Below are 18,562 nucleotides of genomic sequence, written 5' to 3' on the forward strand. Positions count from 1 at the left end.
TGGTAACCAGCGGTGGTTGTGGGTGGTGACTGGTGGTTGTAGAGAGAAGAAGAAGATGGTGTGGTGTGGTGTGGTGGAGGTGTTGGGGTTAAGAGAGAGAGAGGGGGGGGGGTGTGGGAGATTTAATGTGAGTTTTATAAACGGATATGGTATATATATATATATATATATATATATATATATATATATATATATATATATATATATATATATATATATATATATATATATATAGGGCAAGGATAAATCGAAAACCCACTCCAGTTGACTAAACCCTGAAAACCCAATAACAACCATTGATTATGATGCATGGATGGCTAAGATTAATTTTGGGATATGTGTTACTTTTTCTCCCTTTCTCTCAATATTTAAATATATATGATGTACTTGAAGGGTAAAATGGGAAAATTATACTTTCATGTGTCAGATTTTTAATTTCTTTTGATGTAATTCTGTTTTTTCATTTTTATATAAATCAGATTTTTTGTTTCTTTTTTATATACATCTGTATTTTATTACATAAAAATGTAACATACATTTTTTAATTATCAATTTATGCCACATTTGTAATAACACACTTTATTTCTATAACATAAAATATTACACAGAAACGTAACATATAATTTTTACATGATCAAATGCACTTTATTTTCTGTAACGGACATTATTTCTGTAACACAAAAAAATGTAACTATGTTCAACATCAAACATCTTTTGAATCATCTTCAACATCTGAAACATCATCTTCAAACATCTGAAACATAATCTTCAAAGTGTAGATTTGTAAACAAAGCTGAAAAAAAAAACATACTTATTCACCTTCTTGAACAAGATCTGAAACAAATTTTACACAAAAAATTGATGCAATCAATAATAAAAACAACAGTCTAAAAAAGTGTAACAACACACTTTATTTTCAGTAACGTGCATTATTTATGTAACACGAAAAAATGTAACATGCATTTTTTAATTATCAATTTATGCCAGAAACACAACACACTTTATTTTCAGTAACGTGCATTATTTATGTAACACGAAAAAATGTAACATGCATTTTTTTAATAATCAAAATTGCAGATCCACAAAATACAAAAAAAATGCAGACTAAAAAAGTGTAGATTTGCAAACAAAGATGAAAAAACGGTACTTATTCACCTTCTTGAACAGATCTGAAACAAAATTTACACAAAAAATTGATGCAATCAATAATAAAAACAACAAACCCATCAAACAAGAACTTAAAAACCTCCATCTTCTTGAACAAAAAAAATAGCAGATCCACAAACCACAACAAAAAACAAATTAAAAACATTCATCTTCTTGAACAAAAAACAAAGTTGCAGATCTACAAAAATACAAAAAAAATGATAAATCAAGAAATTAAAAAATTGATAAATCAAGAAATTAAAAACATTCATCTTCTTGAACAAAAAAAAACAAAAAAAAAACAACATATTCAGAAAAAAGTTGCAGATCTACAAAATACAAAAAAATGAAGAACTACAAAACGCAAAAAATTGCAAATCGGTATAAAAAATTGAAAACAAACATACTTATGGACCTGGAGGATCTTCTAGATCTGGAACATCATGTTTAAACATCGAACATCTTTGGGGTCATCTTCAACATCTGAAACAACATCTTCAACATCGGATTCGTTGACCACCGCCGGATCTGGGAACCACCATCGGATCTTGAACCACTCAAAGCACTAAATCCGCCAAGAAAACCAGTGGTTTTGGTGATGATTTGTGGTGGATCGATGGATAAGAAGAAGAATTATGAACTACACCATCACCAAGTTGTTACACTTGTAGATCTAGAGTTTTGGTGGTTGATTTTGAATGATTTTGATAAGAAGAAGAATTTTGATGGTTGATTATGAATGATCTTAGATCTGGAAATGATTATCCAAAGAGTGAGAAAGAGAGAGAGAGAGAGAGAGAGAGAGAGTGAGAGAAGTGTGTGTGTGTCGAAAGAGAGAGAGAGAAGTGTGTGTCAAATGTCAATGTCTAGTTCAAATGTCAATTGGTGCATTTAATGCATTGTCTAGTGCAAATTTCCCAATATGCCCCTCAGTCAATCTTTATGCATATGTGATGTGGCTGAATTGTAGCCACACATGTGGGTTTTCAGGGTTTAGTCAACTGGAGTGGGTTTTCTCCTTATAATTAGCCTATATATATATATATATATATATATATATATATATATATATAATTTTAAATGATTAATATATATTATAATTATTATATACAAACTAGTTGATGTCCCGCCCACGTTGCGGGGCGATGGCCGAATAATTCTCAATCAATTAGAAAACACTATTATAGTTTTGTTAGGAAGAAAAAAAACTAAAACGATGATAAGACCGTAGTTCTGAGCTCAGGGCAAAACTGTAGTTTGTCATGATTAATGAGCGAGTGTTAGGAAGCTTCTTGACATGGAAAAAATTAAATCCAGTCAACCAATTAAAAAAACACTTTTATAGTTTTGTTAAAAAAACTAAAACGATAGCAATACTGTAATTTGAAGTGAGAGTAAAGTTGTATTTGTTGACTTGGGTAAAATCGTAATTTGCCAAAAGTTAAAGTGATGGCAATACTATAAATTTGAACCAGAGACAAAATCGTAAAAACTTTGCACTAAGGACAAAATCGTAAATTTAAGTTGGGCACAAAACTATATTTTTAATTTGAACCGGGGCAAAATCAAAATTTTTAACTGAGGGCAAAATCGTAATTTTGAATGGGGGGGGGGCAAAAGCATACTTTTATTTTGAACCGGGCAAAAACATAATTTTAAACTGAAGGCGAAATCATAATTTTTGAAACGGGGCGCAAATGCAAAATCGTCATTTTTAGTTTGGGGCAAAAGGAAAAATTTATTTTGAACTGGGGTAAAAATTGTAACTGTAATCTGGGGATAAAATCATAATTTTGAATCGAGTGCAAAATCGTAATTTTGAACGAGGGATAAAAACATAATTTTATTTTGAAGGGGCGGCAAAAACGTAATTTTATTTTAAATTAAGGACGAAACCGTAAGTTTAAAACGAATATAAAATAGTAAAAGGGTTGGTCTAATAGGGAAGTGCCACGCAGCTGCGTGGCACTATTCCCCTATCTTGGTTTTGTATATGTAGGATAATATCTATATAAATGAATTTAAAAAAAATTATAAAAATGGTTTTTGATCAAAATGGCAATTTAGAAACCTTTTTTTGTTAATTCCAAAAATACCCCTGGTTATAACCATGTTTTTAGACTGAGTTAGTCAATGTGATCAAAATGGCAAAAAAATGGAAAACTCAGGGACACAGAGGCGAAAAAAACTATTTGGACTAAAATGGCAATTTGGGACAAACCTTAGGGACTAAAATGGCAATTTACTCTTTTAGAAAGATAGAGATAATGAAAGAGAGATGTAGGGATGAGCAAATACCGAACCGTCTCGATACCGTCCCGATCCCGAAAAACACCGATCCCGAATTTTGTGTAAACTTGGTACCGATACCGATACCGATACCGATACCAAAATATGTCGATACGGTACGGTATCGGTATTTTGAGGGTAAAATTCGGTATTTTACCGATACCGAAAATGCCAAAAAGTGGATACTGTTTCCGGTACCGAAAAAATTCGGGATCGGGATTTCGGGATCAGATCGGGATCGGCACGGTATTTTATACCAATTGCTCATCCCTAGAGAGATGTATAAGAGACAGGGGCGTACCCACGTATATATTAAGGTGGGCGGGTGCACCCCTTGAAAAAAGAAAAATTAGTGTTAAATTCCTGGAAAAATCCAGACCGCATCCCTTGAAAATTTTCGTCCGCACCCCTTGGAAATTTTCGACCGCTCCCCTTACGAAAAAAATCTTATGAATTTATAATTTTTTATGTAAACACTGATTGTTTTTTAAAAAATACAACCTAATTAACTTTCCACTTAACTAATTAACTTTCTCTTAACCCTTAACCTAATAAACACACCATAATCCAAGCCCAATCCAATCTGATAATCTAATTTGAACAGAAATATAATAACCCAACCCACCGCAATTCCGGCCACCAAACTCATGAAAACATCTTCATCACTCTTTCCGGGTATGGTTCGATTATTTTGTTGTTTCTTATTTTATTTGGATTTTTAGGAGAAATAAAATTGTTAAAAAAGGTTGAAATTTTAGTTGTTTTGTTGTTTTTTAAACTTTAGTTGGTTGATTTTGTTATTTTAGTTAAAGTTTAGTGTGTTTAAATGGTTAGTTAGAAGGGAATCAACAACTAAAACTAGGACTTGATTTTACAGTTGAAAATTATGAAGTTTGGTAGATTATTGTAAGTGTTAAGTGTTGAAAATTAGTTGTATATGTTATATAGAAAAAGACTTGCTTAGAAAAGTAGCTCTAGAAGTTTTGGATAGATTTCAAAAAATGGAAACCAATATGGCGACATTTTAAATATATTTGTAACGACGTTTGACATGTTTTTGATGATTATATAAATTTTAGCTTGATGTTCTTTTGTTTTACATGACCCGACCCGATATAAACCGAATTTTTTTTATATACCTACGGGTCTAAGAGGACCCGGGGTGGGTTTTTTTTTGTTCCGTGATGAATTCCACCACGCCGTTATACACGGCCGCCACTCACATCCGCCACGCGTGGAAGAGTTAACGTGTTGTGGTGGTCACGCGTTGAACTTTGGAACTTTGTGTATGGTGGGTTGTACTCTAGTGCTGAGGAGTTGTACACTGATGGAATAAATAAAAAAGGTTGTGATACCACCCCCTCTACATTTCTATCGCTAGTGATAGAATATTGGTTGTGCACATGGCATGACTTGATTGGATAGTGGGAGTGATAGATTCTATCACTAGTGAACCACCCCTAGTCCCCTAATATCTTTAAAAATATTCCGCACCCCCATGAAATTTTTTTTGGGTCCGCCACTGATAAGAGAGAGGAAAAATCTAAAGAAATTAGTTTTTTATTTTTTAATTATAGGGGTAATTTGGTCATGTAACAAAACTTAACAACAAAACTCTAATTGTGTTAGAAATTTGGACTCAAATGGTTAAGAAAAGTGGCTATAGAGACTTAGGGCGTTAAACATTTTGATTTTGGACTCAAGTGGTTAAAACCACTAAAACACAGGGACTCAAAAAGTAATTTACCCGATTAAATATTATTTAACATCTATTTTTTTCTTTCGATAAAATCAACAAATGCAGCACAACACACAAACGATAGCCTATACGTATCAACCAAACATGAGTTTAGATAGACGTGTTGATAAACCCTAGCTCCATACAAACCCTAACAACTCATTACCACATTCAAAATTGAAGCCCAGTGTTGGCTTCATCAATTCCATCCACAAGGTGTTGGTTCAGTTCTGTTTATGCATAAAGGAAAACAATATAATCATACCTGTCACAGCAGATAGTGCAGAGGAGAATCCTGTGAGAGAGTTCGACATGCCTGTCATCTTGATTTGGTTCCTCCTTAGGGTGCTAACTGATGATGGTGCTAAGAAAACCGAAAAGGGATATCGGCTTTGGAGAGGAGGCCGAAACTAATGATGTTATGATCTAATGGGGTGTGAATTGTGAAAACTGAGTAACCCTTAAACCTCCACATAACTCTCCTTATATAAGCACCCAGGAGGAAACCTAATTAGTTACTAAGGGTAATATGGTCCATCAACAATTACCAACTAATTAATAATAGGTTCTAATATATTTTGATCTCTATAATGTAAATGATTAAGATGGCTATAGATTAAATATTAAACATAATATATTTAATCTTACATTCTCCCACTTAGCCGAGTAATCATTTACTATGAGTATTAGCTAAGCCTGATCAGGAGTTAACACTCATTTTAGCCTTAAACAAGTACTATAGCAGAGAAATACAGCCGTTGAATCATTATGCGACTCAGGACCCCCATTAATCATACTATAGCCTTAATTTAAAACCTAGTCGTTATGATCAAAATACGCGTAAGCCCTTTGTTTGATTTGTAACTTTTTATTTGTCTATATGCCATTATACCGGTTGAACATATTCTAATAGACATACAAAATCAAACTTGAGGATATTTCATTAAACATAAAACATAAGCTAGTACAATATGCTCAAATAAGGTCTTTACATAATCCCATATTCCGAACATGTTCTTCATAAACCTTAGGAGGGAGACCTTTAGTCATCGGATCCGCAAGCATATCCTTAGTACTAATATACTCGATACAAAGATTATTTTCCTCAACACGTTCACGTACAAACAGATATTTCGTATCGAGATATAAACCAGCTCCAGTCGAACTGTTACTGTTCGAGAAACTAACGGCAGCTGAATTATCACAGTAAAGCTTCAATGGTCTAGAAATGGAATTAACGATTTTGAGTCCAGTGACCAGATTTCTAATCAACATTCCATGACAGGTTGCGTTATAAACAGCAATGTACTCTGCCATCATTGTGGAAGTTGTAGTCAACTGTTGCTTATGACTCTTCCAAGAGATAGGGCCGCCTGCTAACATAAAGATATAGCCCGAAGTGGATTTCTTGTCATCTTTGCATTTGGCAAAGTCAGAATCAGAATAGCCCACCACTTCTAAATGATCACTTCTTCTATAAGTCAGCTTATAGTCTTTCGTCCCTTGCAGATATCGAAGTACCTTCTTAGCTGCTTTCCAGTGATCTAGGCCAGGATTAGTCTGATAACGGCCTAGCATTCCAGCAATATAAGCGATATCTGGACGAGTACAGACTTGAGCATACATCAAGCTCCCGACTACTGATGCGTAAGGTATCTGGCTCATTTGCTCCTTCTCAACCTCTGTTGTCGGACACTGAAACGAACCGAAAACATCTCCCTTAACTACTGGAGCGACGGAGGGTTTGCACTGTTGCATGTTGTATCGTGTAAGGACACGATCTATGTAGGCCCTTTGGGACAATCCTAAGATCCCTTTGTTTCTATCTCGGTGAATTTCGATGCCAATGACGTAAGATGCATCTCCGAGATCCTTCATGTCGAAGTTATGCGAGAGTAACCGCTTCGACTCATGCAACATGTCTAAACTATTACTTGCCAATAGAATGTCGTCAACGTAAAGGACAAGTATAGTAAAGTTGCTCCCACTCATCTTGAGGTAGGTGCATTGATCCACTTGATTCTTCATAAAACCTTGCTTCTTCATGACTTCATCAAACTTGAGGTACCACTGACGTGATGCTTGTTTTAACCCGTAAATGGATTTCTTCAGCTTACAGACTAGATGCTCCTGACCTTCAGGCTCAAAGCCTTCAGGTTGCTTCATGTAAACATCTTCATCCAAATCTCCGTTAAGGAAAGCAGTTTTAACGTCCATCTGATGCAGCTCTAAATCAAAATGAGCTACTAGGGCCATGACGATCCTTAATGAATCTTTACGAGAGACAGGTGAAAACGTCTCTTGATAATCAATTCCCTCTTTCTGAGTGTAGCCCTTTGCAACCAATCTCGCTTTGTAGCGTTCAACGTTCCCATTCGGATCCAGTTTTGTTTTGAACACCCATTTGCATCCTACGGGTTTGACTCCGTTGGGTAATTCTACCAAATCCCAAACGTCATTTTTCTTCATGGAATCAAGCTCATCAATCATTGCTTTATTCCATTCAGAAGACTGATCACTGCTAATGGCTTCATTGTAAGAGATAGGATCATTGAGCTTTCCGGGATCCATTTCAGTCAGGTAGGTAACATAATCATCCCAATTAGGAGGCCTTCTTTGCCTGGATGACCTCCTGAGTGGATTATCGGGTTCAGCGTTGTCTTGGTTTTGAGCGTTTGATGTGCCTTCGTCATGAGGTATAATGGGTTCTGATTGTAGAGGTGAATTTGGAGTTGGTGCAGTAGCTTCAGGAACAATAGTTGCATTGGGTACAAGAGGAGTAATCGGAGTAATGGTAAGCGACGAGTCTCTCCCCCCCGCGTCTTGTACTTCTTGCAATTCTTCGTAAGGGTTGGTACTGCTCCCACTGACCTTGAAATTCTCCAGGAACGCGGCACGCTTGGTTTCAACAATACGGGTGACATGGGAAGGACAATAGAAACGATAACCCTTAGAGTTCTCAGGATACCCGATAAAGAAACAGGTAACTGTCTTAGGGTCAAGTTTCCTTAGGAAAGGATTGTAAAGTTTTGCTTCAGCAATGCAGCCCCATACTTTCATATATTTAAGACTCGGTTTCCTTCCTGTCCAAAGTTCATAAGGAGTTTTAGGGACAGACTTAGAAGGAACTCTATTGAGTATATGAACAGCTGCTTTTAACGCTTCAGTCCAGAGGAATAATGGTAAGTTAGTGTTGGCTAACATACTACGCACCATGTTCATAAGGGTACGGTTTCTTCTTTCAGCGACACCGTTCTGCTGAGGTGTACCAGGCATGGTGTATTGGTTTACAATCCCCTGGCCCTTACAAAACTCATAAAATGGACCAGGAGCTTGACCCACATCAGTATGTCTTCCATAATACTCACCGCCTCTATCTGATCTCACAACTTTAATCTGACGATCTAATTGCTTTTCAACTTCAGCCTTATAATCTTTAAAAGTTGTTAGAGATTCAGATTTCTCCTTAATAAGATACAAGTACATGTAACGAGAATAATCATCAATAAAAGTGATAAATGAAGTATGTCCTGTTATGCCAGCGATTTGGTAGGGACCACTAATGTCAGTGTGAATGAGTTCTAATAAATTAGAACTCCTAGTGGCACCTTTCTTATTCGCTAATGTCATTTTACCTTTAAGACATTTGACACATGTTCCAAAGTCAGAGAAATCGAGAGGAGGTAAGACTTCATCCTTTACGAGACGATTTAATCGCTCTTTTGAAATGTGGCCTAAACGCTGATGCCACAACATGGATGAAGTCTCTAAGTCTCGTTTCTCTTCCATCTTTGTGAGTGATTCATTAATGTTATATGACAACAAAGATTTGGAAAAGCCATCATCTAGTTCTAATCTATAGAGACCTCCATCCAGAACACCAGTACCATAAAGAACAGAATCATAATGGATAGAGAGTTGGCGATGACCATGGGAAACAATAAAACCGTCCATGTCTAACTTTGGTCCTGATACAAGGTTCCGAGTTACCTCAGGAACATATAAGGTATCATAAAGTTTAATACATAAACCAGTTTTCATAACTAATTGTAATGTTCCAATGGCCTTCACTTCTAATTCTCGATCATCCCCAACCTTAAGCGTTCTTTGGTTTCTTTCCAGCTTCCGGATTGAAAGGAATCCCTGAGTAGAATTGGTAACATGAACCATAGAACCAGAATCAAACCACCAAGAATTAGCAGGAACACTTAAATTATAGGACTCAAGTATCATAAAATAATCGTTACCTTTCTTAGCCAGCCACTCCTTAAAGTCAGGGCATTCCTTCTGCATGTGTCCTGTCTTTTTACAGAACTTGCAGCGGATACTGCCTAAGGAGTTCTTAGAGCTGGAAGGTGCACTTGCATTAGTGTTAGGATTAGACTTATGGACTTTAGAAGCATCCTTCCTCTGATAATTGTGCTTCCTTTTCTTAGGATTGGAGGTAGTGAAATTGGCAACATCAGTATGGCGATCCATCCTCATACGCTCCTCCTCCTGTACGCACATGGCGACCAGCTCACTCATCGTCCATTTTTCCTTCTGAGTGTTGTAGTTGATCTTGAATGCTTCAAAAGAAGAAGGAAGCGAAGTAATGATGAAATGAACAAGGAAACCATCACTGATTTCCATTTCCAGCCCCTTCAGCTTATTGGCCATGTCGTTCATCATCATGATGTGCTCGCGAATGCCGCTCCTCCCATCATACTTAGTTGTCACAAGCTTGAGAATAAGAGTACTAGCGTGCGCCTTAGACGTCCCTTTGAACTGAGCCTCCACATGTTCCAAGTAGGTTTTAGCATCTTCAGAATCAGGAATAGCTCCCCTGATTGCATTGCTTATGGATTGCTTCATAAACATGAGAGACATGCGGTTACACCTAGTCCACTTTTCATGAGTTAACTGCTCAGCAGCAGTGCTTTGAGTGGTAAGGTCCGCTGGCTTTTTCTCTCTTAGAGCATAATCGAAATCAAGCAATCCGAGAGTAAGCATGAGAGCATCCTTCCATGCAGCAAAGTTATCACCAGTTAAAGGTGGAATCCCGCAGTTGGGTGCTGATAGTGGAAATAAGATGAGCAAGTTATGATACTAAGGAAGAAAACTAATGTGATCTATGGGCACGTTAAACTAAGGCAGGCAAAATAATGACCATTTTACATAATGAAGCTGTGATAATGTCTATTACTAACATCAAAATAATAGACTTAACTAAAAATTCTACTTAAACGAAAACAAAACAGCTTTGGCCAGAAGTGTAATCATTTAAGCATATGTGCAAAGTGGTTGTAACAAATCAGCTTTGGCCAGAAATTGAAACAATCACTTTAGTTATGCACTTGCTAAGTATGCCATCTATGAAAGAATTAAATCAGCTTTGGCCAGATATTAAAACATTCATGCTTATGATGCACACTTAGCATAGCTTTCGTAATACTTGAATGATAAGTAGATGTATCAAGTCAGCTTTGGCCAGAAATGATATATCAAAAGCTCATTCAAGTTAAGCTATTTCTGGTTTTGTAAAACATTATCTGATTCTGATTAATTAACTAAGTAAATTACAAAACCATTCATTTAATAGCAAACCACCCGTTAGCGCGGATCGAACTCCGCGGTGAGTTCGCTGGGGGGTGCGGGGACAGCGTGCCCCCGCCCGGGGTTCGGGGCGGGGCCCCGAAAAAATTTTTCTTTAGTTCACATTCAAACAGCTTAAAATGATGAGATTGCGAGTCGCAACCACGGTTTCGACTAATGACGTTATGGTTGCGAGTCGCAACTACGGTTTCGACTAGTCACGTTATGGTTGCGAGTCGCAACTACGGTTTCGACTAATCACGTTATGGTTGCGAGTCGTAACCTCATGGTTGCGAGTGATGACATTCTGGTTGCGAGTAGCAACCTCATGATTGCGACTAATGACGTTATGGTTGCGAGTAGCAACCTCATGGTTGCGAGTCATGACGTTATGGTTGCGAGTAGCAACCTCATGGTCTCGACTAATGACGTTATGGTTGCGAGTAGCAACCTCGTGGTCTCGAGTAGCAACCTCGTGGTTGCGAGTAGCAACCTCATGGTTGCGAGTAGCAACCTCGTTAACAGCTGTAATTGTGATATCATAACCGAAAATTCGAAATCTAAGGGATTAAAAGATATCCTTTCCTGTTTAAGCTGATCTAATTCTGTTAACTGATTTCGAAATTTCAATCTCTTTATCTTTTAACAGTTTTCTAAAAAATTTAGAGGATAAAATTAGATCAAAATCAGGAAAAACACTTAATAATCCAAATCATATTCCAAAACATAACAGAATATTCGAATTTTCACATAAACATGATGAACCCTAATCATAAAAAATAAAATTCTGGAACCCGAAACCTGAATTTTTAATAATTTTACTAAACAGATTTCGGTTAAAACATGATCCAGTTAATTCGGTGAACAAACAATTAATCCTTTCATCGAAAATCATGATTTCGAGTCGATTCTTATGACTCGAAACCGGCTGTCAAGTTCATACGGTTTCAAAAAATTCCGTTTTCCAAGTTTCAATCCCAGAATTATGGATACGAAAACAGAACTGACTAATCAACATATGCTCTGATACCACATGTTGGTTCAGTTCTGTTTATGCATAAAGGAAAACAATATAATCATACCTGTCACAGCAGATAGTGCAGAGGAGAATCCTGTGAGAGAGTTCGACATGCCTGTCATCTTGATTTGGTTCCTCCTTAGGGTGCTAACTGATGATGGTGCTAAGAAAACCGAAAAGGGATATCGGCTTTGGAGAGGAGGCCGAAACTAATGATGTTATGATCTAATGGGGTGTGAATTGTGAAAACTGAGTAACCCTTAAACCTCCACATAACTCTCCTTATATAAGCACCCAGGAGGAAACCTAATTAGTTACTAAGGGTAATATGGTCCATCAACAATTACCAACTAATTAATAATAGGTTCTAATATATTTTGATCTCTATAATGTAAATGATTAAGATGGCTATAGATTAAATATTAAACATAATATATTTAATCTTACACAAGGCACACATCAATTAACCATCTTTTATGTATTAATATCTAAATTTCGAATGTGGGATTTCTTAATCATTTTTTTTCAAGATTTCCTTCCTGTGATCATGTTGCTGTAAGAAGACAATATCTGCGGCTAAAATGGCGTTGAAACAAACAGCAGTTCTGTATCACTATCCATGTCCTGATGGTGCTTTTGCTGCTTTGGCTGCTCATATCTTCTTCTCTGAGTCATCTGTTCCACCTCTCTTCTTCCCCAACACTGTTTATTCTCCAATCAAGTAATCTCCCAATCAGTGTTTATTGCTTTAGATGAAAACCCAATTAATTAATTAATTGCAAAAAAAAATCAACCAATGTTGTTCCAATATCTAATTATGTTTAATTTGTGAAAGAAACTGAGCAAAGATTGATTCTTTGCAACCAGTTAGACCCGAAACATTCAGTATGGGATTTTTTTTTGTGGGTATGGGAGAGGTGAACAAACCTGGTTTTTTTTTAATACCCGGGTACGGGTATATACTCGGGTACGGGTATGACTGGATTTTGACTTTTCGGGTATGGTTCGGGTATTGAATATAATATGCATACCCGGTGGGGTAGGGTAGGGTAGGGTAGGGGTTCGGGTCGGGTTCGGGTTCGGGTAGGGTAGGGTAGGGTAGGGGTTCGGGTAGGTTAGGGTAGGGTAGGGGTTTAAAAAACCCGGTTTTCTAATACCTGGGTTCGGGTTTTTTTTACCGTTCGGGTTTTTTGCACCTGTAACCCAGGACATACATTCCCGATTAATACCGTAAACATTCTTATTTATTTATTTTTGTTCTTGTGTAGTATAGTAATCTACTAATCCAGTTACCGTTTAGTTTTATATAGAAATTAAAATAGCTAGAAGTTCACTAACGGGTATACCCGGTGGATAATGAATAATCAGGCACCTGATGAGTATGGGACACGGTCTTACAATCATGTATGAGACTGAGATTACTCATAACTGTCCCATTATCCATATTTCAACAAGTAAAACTTTTTGCAAATTTATGCACTTGTGCGTTTTCTTTGTCGTTTTTCAAACTTCGGTGACTAAATAGTGATCATCATGTTTTTCAGAGTTGAAGAGCTTCCAGTGGATCAAATTAGTGATGCTTATCTTCTTGATTTTGTTGGACCACCTGGTTTTGTCCAGCAGCTCTCCCCCAAAGTTGACCGGTTAGTTCTTCTTTATATTCTAATCCAGTCATCCCATCGACCATCGTTTTACTTCATACCGATTTTTAAGAATATTCTTGAAACAACCTTAAACGTCACGCTAGGATCGCTGCGACACATTGATAAATGAGTCCGAATTGTCATTTGTTTTGATTTGTGCAGTGTGATAATATTAGATCACCATAAAACCGCACTAAAAATGCTTGAAGACGGTGAGTTTGATAGTGAGAATGTGACTAAGGTGATAGATATGGGAAGGAGTGGGGCGACAATCGCGTATGATTATTTTAAGGAAAAAATCTCAGCTCTTGCAAAGGGAAACAATATGAGCGGTCTTCGTAAGTTTGAACGCTCTCGTAGGCTGTTTGAATACATTGAGGATGCAGATTTATGGCATTGGCGTCTTCACAACAGCAAAGCTTTCAGCAGCGGTTTAAAAGATGCGAATATTGAGTTCAGTCTGACTTTGAATCCATCATTATTTCAGCAGGTAAATCTATTTGGTCTTATAATATATGATTTTACAAAAAAAAAAAAAAAACACAGAAGTAACGAGATTCTGCAGTTGCTTTCTTTAGACGTCGAACATGTGATAAATCAAGGCGTGAGCAGCTTAGCACATAAGCAGACATTGATTAACGAGGTTCTTGACCAGTCTTATGAGATTGTGCTTGATGATGGATCATATTGTCTGGTAAGTTTTCACTTTCATATTTCAAATTCACAGCGTATTGCTTTGGAGTTAGTTAATCACCTCATTTTGTAACTGCATCATCTTGAGGGGAAGAAAAACAGTTGAATGTTCTTAAAATCATCAACAATTATTTAAAATAAAAAGAGTAAGTTACGATTTTGGCCCCTGTGGTTATATCACTTTTACCCTTTTAGCCCAAAAAGAATTTTTTAACATCTGCTACCCCAACGTCTTTTTTTCTAACCCTTTTGGCCCCTAACACTACCCCATCCATTAAATGTTAGGGGCCAAAAGGGTTAGAAAAAAAAAAGACGTTGGGGGCTCAAATGTTAAAAATTTCTTTTTTGGGCTAAAAAGGTAAAAGTGATATAACCACAGGGGCCAAAATCGTAAATTACTCAAATAAAAATAATATATAGTTAAATCTGCTTTCATGATTCTACTAGTTTTGTTCTGATCTTATTAGGCAGTAAATGCTGATGCTGTGTCTGATCTGAGGAGTGAGCTTGGTCACCAATTAGCTGAAAAAAGCCGCAATCGTAACTTAAGGTTTGAATTAATTCCAACCTCTGCAATACATGAGCTAATAGTTTTTTGTTCTTCGTAGAGGATCTTTGTACAATTAATGATTTATCTCATCACATCACTATAGGCGCACGAGTTAATGTGCTGTGTAACGGGTCGTAATGCGTACTTATTGGTATGGGTCAGGACGGGATGAACCACCGCTGATTATTTCTTAAGGTTTAGACGTTAGAATATTGTTAGCATTTGAATACGCGTTGGGCAACTTTATGAAGTGATTGAAATTGTCACCTCACTACATATGGAAAAAAAAATATCTGCATGTATTTAAATCCTAGCTAAACAAGTTTCAAAATTCACAATAATATTAATATGTTAGACTAAATATATTATTGATATATATATATATATAAGATATATTTTTGATATATATAACTAAAATTATTATCAATAATATTAATAATAGGTTTAGAATCAAATACAAAGATTCAAAAAATAAGAAGTCGTACAAAGGGTATCAAATAGACTCTGCTTGACCTCATTCAACCGACATTAAAGCCGTCTTATTGAACTCTATGACATTAATTAATATGTACGAGTTGATGGCTTACATTAATATTAACTCATTTATGTCAATATGGTATGTAAATGTTTCTGTCTTTGTTTTGCATTTACTGGAAATATCTATACTATATGTAGATCATGTTGCAGCTACTGGCTTCATCACACGAACACATGATGAAGTGATCGTTTTTATTTATCTTTTCTATTTTGTACAGGGGCATAGGCGCAGTGGTATACAGAGTCCCCGAGCTCAAAGACGACCAAATTCTAAAAATAAGCCTCAGAAGTATAGATAATGAAGATACGACTTCAATATCACAGGTTTTGTTCTTGAATCACTCATTACCCGTTGGGTACTCAAAGACAAAGAATAAACATGTTTAGGGTATGGTTCATGTAAACAGGTTACAAGTATACCATACTTGTCTATACCCGGATTTTTTTTTTTTTTTTTTTTTTATAAAGAGTTAAATGCCATTTTAGTCCCTGTGGTTTGGGTCATTTTGCTAGTTTGGTCCAAAGGTTTGAAACGTTGCCATTTTAGTCCAAATAGTTTCAAACATTGCCATTTTAGTCCACTGGGTTAACTTCATCCATTTTTTCTGTTAACTAGAAGGGCAATTCAGTCGTTTTTTATGTAATTTTGCTAACTAGAAGGGCAATTCGGCCATATAAAATGACCGAATTGCCCTTCTCGTTAACAGAAAAATGGGATGAAGTTAATCCAGTGGACTAAAATGGCAACGTTTCAAACTTTTTGGACTATAATAGCAGTGTTTCAAACCTTTGGACTAAACTAGCAAAATGGCTCAAACCACAGGGACTAAAATGGCATTTAACTCTTTTATAAAACTAATTCCATACATGGTCCCATACCTGTTTTTAGTTTTTGAGTTTACTCGTCGAGTTTGTGTTTGTTTGCCATCTCTAGAGTCTAGACTTCATGACCTTTTTTCGATAATTACAGAAACATGGAGGTGGCGGCCATCGAAATGCAAGTTCATTCATGCTGAGTTGTCAAGAATTTGAGCAATGGAAAGTAGGCTGTGCTGCCAATGGTGCTTGAGAATACCGCATAGATTAGTTAGGATCGTTAAATTCGGAAATGTCTTACTCAGGTTTCAGGTGTAACATTGTATTTTATGTTTTCTGTTCTATCATGATTGGATTGGTTTTTGATCAAGGCGTTTGTAATTTTTCAAGTTAATTACACTGATGGTTCCTGTGGTTCGGCCTGATTATAGATTTGGTCCCTAACTTTGAGAAACAGCGGATTTGGTCCCAACTGCGTACTAAAATGTAATACTCATGGTCCATATATTGAACGTTAACATTCATCTATTTCAAACGCCAAGTCTTCTCACGTGAGGGCATTTATGTCATTTTAAAGCTTTTTATCAAGTGCTATAGCCGAGTTTCAATGATAATCCAAATTGGTCAGTTGTCATAAAATTGATTTCCCTCTTCTTGCTCATTGTCTTCTTCATTAGAAGTTCTTCAACCTTTGTTTTCGTTTTAAAGTTTTCACCCAATTTGTTATGCCAGTAAAACATAACTCGAAACTAACATGAAATTTATGGGTTTGGGACTTTGGGTTTGGTCTAAATGGGTTAGGGTCAATTTTGGGTTGAACCCAAAAAGATGTTTAGCTAAATGGGTTGACTTTGGGTAAACCTGGCAAGTTTGCTGGTTGAGTCATTTAACCCGTTTGTGTCATGGTTAGGTGTTTTATGTCAAAAATTACATCACGTTTTATAATTTAACCATAAAATTGTTTTATACACCTCTCTATTATTAGTTATAAATTTTTAGAGTAACAAATTGGAAAAAAAATATCAAGGGTTGTGTTTGTGTCAGCCTGCGAATATTCATATCGTGTTCGGGTTGGACTTGCTAATCAGCGAATACGACCCGTTTAGCACCCCTTAATCTATACATATAATAAAGTAAATTAGATCTCGGACACGTGTCCTTCAATTGTGCAATTGGTTTTTGCTTTTGGCGCACAAATTCGCGCCTCCTTTTCCCGGATCCCGAATACCCGTTAATATGTTGGCCCAAATATTACACAAAACCCATATTCCATTCATCCATTCTCACCCAAAACCCTAGACAACTTCTCCTCTCCCGTTCATATGTCTGCCACCATGGTTTCAGCACCATATTCGCTGATGCGCATCCTCCAAACCCACCATGGTCGCCACTGCGCATCCTCTCCAAACCCACCATGGCCGCCGCTGCGCATCCTCCAAACCCACCATGGCTGCCGCTGCACATCCTCCAAACCCTAGATCTGATACTGGAGCACTCTAAATAGGTATGTATGACGTCGTTTTGTAATCAATCATGCTATTGGTTTGTTCATTTTTTTATTCAATTACTACATTAAATCGTTTTAGGCTTTCAAAAAAAGTGTAAATAAGTTCAGGTATGTACTTTGAGTCATCTTTAATCTTTTGGTTCCCTGTTATCTTTATGTTGTTTTTATTTATTGCATATATTGTTCAGCAAGTCTCTGAGGCCTGCAACAAAGGGATTGCCTAAGTTATTTGTATTGGTTTTTTAGTTTTTTTTGTTGTTGTGTTTCCTCATCCTTCATTAGGGTGTTCACTATAATTAATATTTCAGTTGTAATTATATATCCTCCTGAGACGGAATACAATCGACCCTCACGAGTATTAATTACCAACTAACAACTTTAATATGTAACTGTGGACGGTCGGGATGCAACGTGTTTTTGATTATTATTATTTTTTTTTTTGGTTTGAATATGTTGTGGATGATGATACAAGGAATGATTGGATGGGCTTTCTTACAATATATACTTCAATATGGATTCCCAAATTTAATTCCACGTTTAATCTAATATATCTATAGAAAAAGAAACCTGTTTTGGACAGGTGTCACTCAATGAGGGCTTCTTAGACTCTTTTTCCCGCTCAATGCCCGAGATATGGGAACCGGGTTATGTAACCTACGGCAAAACTTGAAGAGAGAAAATGTGGATCGAAGAACGACAAAAATTCAAGCCTGTAGGTGATGTTAATGAATTTCCTTAAGTGCATACCAAATAAATATGAGTTTAAATGTATTATAGCAACCATATCTTCACAGAAAATAACCATGACACTAAAACTTACATTTTAATTTGTTAATCCACAGGTATCACAAAGGTCTTATCAAGCTTGAGTTTTTAATGCGTTTGTTAAATTCAACGGTGTCACCAAACGACATTTTCAAAATTTATTGTTTTCTATCTTTGTATGCTTTTCAAATTAAAAACAACTATAGTGTTTGTTTTTAAACCGCTTAAGCGTTCCATGAATCTATTAAGTGTTTTCAAAATTAACGTAACTTTAGGCTTTTTTGAC

The 18,562-nt window shown here is 36.3% G+C and overlaps 1 protein-coding gene and 2 long non-coding RNA genes across 3 annotated transcripts; 2 read left to right on the top strand and 1 right to left on the bottom strand.

Moving 5' to 3' along the window:
* Positions 1–563: 563 nt before the first annotated feature.
* LOC110905250 lies at positions 564–1,890 on the bottom strand. The gene is made up of 2 exons (XR_002572976.2): positions 1,562–1,890; positions 564–793 (listed from the first exon to the last, which is right to left on the bottom strand). It is a non-coding gene; the product is annotated as an uncharacterized LOC110905250 (long non-coding RNA).
* A 3,357-nt stretch (positions 1,891–5,247) lies between these two features.
* Positions 5,248–16,432, top strand: LOC110907997. The gene is made up of 8 exons (XM_022152903.2): positions 5,248–5,389; positions 12,218–12,486; positions 13,310–13,408; positions 13,571–13,898; positions 13,974–14,102; positions 14,569–14,651; positions 15,407–15,512; positions 16,159–16,432. The coding sequence occupies exons 2-8, from the start codon at positions 12,347–12,349 to the stop codon at positions 16,255–16,257; spliced, it is 984 nt and encodes a 327-aa protein (XP_022008595.1). The 5' UTR covers positions 5,248–5,389; positions 12,218–12,346; the 3' UTR covers positions 16,258–16,432.
* Positions 16,433–17,230: 798 nt separating this feature from the next.
* Positions 17,231–18,291, top strand: LOC118486370. The gene is made up of 2 exons (XR_004878666.1): positions 17,231–17,619; positions 18,092–18,291. It is a non-coding gene; the product is annotated as an uncharacterized LOC118486370 (long non-coding RNA).
* The last annotated feature ends 271 nt before the right edge of the window (positions 18,292–18,562 follow it).

This window comes from Helianthus annuus, chromosome 14 (assembly GCF_002127325.2).
Source record: "Helianthus annuus cultivar XRQ/B chromosome 14, HanXRQr2.0-SUNRISE, whole genome shotgun sequence".
Lineage (NCBI taxonomy): Eukaryota > Viridiplantae > Streptophyta > Magnoliopsida > Asterales > Asteraceae > Helianthus > Helianthus annuus.

Coding starts and splice junctions, on each gene's coding strand:
- LOC110907997 (XM_022152903.2), top strand. CDS start 12,347: ATGGCGTTGAAACAAACAGCAGTTCTGTATCACTATCCATGTCCTGAT. Junction 13,409..13,570: donor CTCTCCCCCAAAGTTGACCG/GTTAGTTCTTCT, acceptor TGATTTGTGCAG/TGTGATAATATTAGATCACC. Junction 14,652..15,406: donor AGCCGCAATCGTAACTTAAG/GTTTGAATTAAT, acceptor TATTTTGTACAG/GGGCATAGGCGCAGTGGTAT.